Source organism: Octopus bimaculoides, chromosome 18 (assembly GCF_001194135.2).
Source record: "Octopus bimaculoides isolate UCB-OBI-ISO-001 chromosome 18, ASM119413v2, whole genome shotgun sequence".
Taxonomy (NCBI): domain Eukaryota; kingdom Metazoa; phylum Mollusca; class Cephalopoda; order Octopoda; family Octopodidae; genus Octopus; species Octopus bimaculoides.
This window is the reverse complement of record NC_068998.1, coordinates 49,312,457-49,314,897: the sequence shown is the minus strand read 5'-3', so window position 1 is coordinate 49,314,897 and position 2,441 is coordinate 49,312,457. Positions and strand designations below refer to the sequence as shown.

General features: G+C 32.5%; 1 protein-coding gene across 2 annotated transcripts in view; it reads left to right on the top strand.

Moving 5' to 3' along the window:
• The first annotated feature begins 42 nt into the window (after nucleotides 1–42).
• The window catches only part of LOC128249839 (uncharacterized), a 3,488-nt gene continuing 1,089 nt past the window's right edge, over nucleotides 43–2,441 (top strand). The window contains exons 1-3 of one of the 2 annotated variants that reach the window (XR_008265960.1): nucleotides 43–203; nucleotides 453–1,053; nucleotides 1,921–2,008. Coding sequence is in view for 1 of the 2 variants with exons in the window: in XM_052974385.1 (XP_052830345.1) it covers nucleotides 167–203; nucleotides 963–1,053; nucleotides 1,921–2,008 (216 nt within the window). In the remaining variant the exon portion in view is untranslated. The remainder of the gene's footprint in view (nucleotides 204–452; nucleotides 1,054–1,920; nucleotides 2,009–2,441) is intronic. The other variant, XM_052974385.1, reaches the window with a different exon arrangement.

The window sequence follows — 2,441 nt, the reverse complement described above, 5'->3', positions numbered from 1 at the left end:
ATATATATATATATATATATATATATACGCACACTAAGTGATTGTATGAGTTGAATGATTTACTGGTTATTGAAATCATATATCGTAACTTTTCTATTTTAACATTCGAGCTACGCGCAGGAGCTTCTGTCAACTTCTGAGCTCTAGTTTCTCCGTGAAATACACTATGAGGTTTTCTCCATTTATCTTTCTCCTCTTTTGTGGTAAGTACATATGCTACAGTAATTACTTCACAGTTTTCGTGATTATTGCTATTTATGTTTTAATAATATCACTATAAATCTAAATGTATATTTCTACATGACCATTAATTACTCTATGTATTTATCAATAGGTTTATCTTTTTATTAACCTCTCAGCCTATCTGTGGCACAGAACATTTCTAACTTCTCTTTCTTAACTATCTTTATTGCATGTAATTAATGACTAACTGTTGACAATTTTTATTTCAGTTGCAGTTAATGGATTTTGTTTTCCACCAGTCATGGTGTGAATCACACCCCTACCCACAGGATAAGCTGTTAAGTTAATGTATTTATTTGGTATTGTTGTATTCTTGAAAAGAATAGCAATTACATGACATGCTAATTATAGTACTAAGATGAACAATGGTTATATAAGCAAAATAGAAGATATCAGTTGAATAACTATCTGTTAAATAAATTTACTAATTTTAGAACTGCCAACATGGACACAAATTTGAACGAATATTTTGTTGCACATTTTAGTGTTATTAATAATACATAATCCCCATCGTATTATAACAGCCTTGGTCTGACAAGGATTATACTGAACCGTCGACGTCATCCGCAGAAAACGACAAAATCGGACATGAAACGCATAAATGTATTCTCGCTATGACACACATTTAAAACAATCGCAAACGATGGTATTGCATTATAACAAAAATTCCATGTCGTAAAATCATATGTAAATTACCAAAGAAATTTCAAATTCTTTAGGTGTTGCGGTGGCATTCGATTGCACTGATGAGGCAAAAAAATTGTGTGGCTCTGTTTATGCTAAACTTGACAAGAGTAGCATATTTTGCAGGTAAATACAACTTTAGTGCAAGTATTAATGTTAGTGTTAATATTTATATAGTTATTTCTGACATATATGTTGTTATATAACCGTTTTTATTATCAAAATACTAAATGTATTTAGCTGGAACCAAGTCTTTGAAATTGATCATATCTTTTAAGTAATATCTTACAATATATCCATTTACATTTAACAAAAGATTGCAACAAGATGATTTGAACTAGCCGACACTGGACAGTTTTGTAACTCACTATACCATAATATTGTTTGTTTACTTACATACGTCTGATATCTAATTCCAGAAAGAATATACAATTTGTGTTGAGCAATTGTCGGTTAAATATAATTTCACCGTCAATTATTTTCGTTATTTTGAAATTAAATCCGTTTAACCTCACCAGAGTTGTTTACAAATGAAATAACTTATGGGTTATACTACATCAGATATTCAAGACATTGACTATCGTTAGGAGAAAATGCTTAGCGGCTTCCCATCCGTCTTTACATTCTGCGTTCAAATTCTCCCGAAGTTCACTTCGCCTTTCATCATTTTGGGGTCGATATAATAATCACCATTAGCGTATTCGGCTCGATGAAATAAAATTTACTGGTATTGTGCCAAAATTTGAAGCCAATATTATATCTGACTGTGAGAATACATTTTCTCGTGATGCTGTGTCTTGTGACAGAACTACGTAATTGAGAAGTGGTCGTTCATTTAATAAATGAATTACGCATTTCGTTCATTTTGCTAATATATTTCCGTAAAATGAAAGACGATTTTGAGTCAAAAATAATCAAGCCTGTAGAAAATAAGAATTAAACAATATAAGAATGCCTGAATGTAGAATTTCTCATGACATTTATATCTTCCAGCAAATATCAGAAATTTTACAAATGCATCAAAGAAAAAGACCGATTCTGTACAGGATTTTTTGAATTTGCATATTACCATAAGTGTATGGTAAGTAATTTGCATTTCTAATAAAGGAAACAAGAAATTTATCTTTGTTTAAATTTAGCTTTATCAAACCTTTATAGCCGCACATAACTCCACCTCAGAACTGTTAGCTGCTATTGGAACGGAGAATTTGTTTTTACCATGGTACCCCTGCGTGTAGCTACTTGGGTCTTTGGCGATTATATGTTGCCAAGGTTCGGTGTGACTTGTCTTCGGTGGTGGGAGAGACTGAACCTGGAATGGCAGTTTGCAGAGGAATATCTCCCTAAATAAAAGAAAAATAAAATGATCCGTCAGAGAACTCTAATGCTAGCATCATCTCTATTATTTTAGAAGGGTTGGAATCGTCTAACCCATCCGTATCCAAAATCCTAGCAGCCGGTTCCCGGTCGCCAAGCCGGATTATTTCTACGAGTCTATTTTTTGTAGTCTCGTA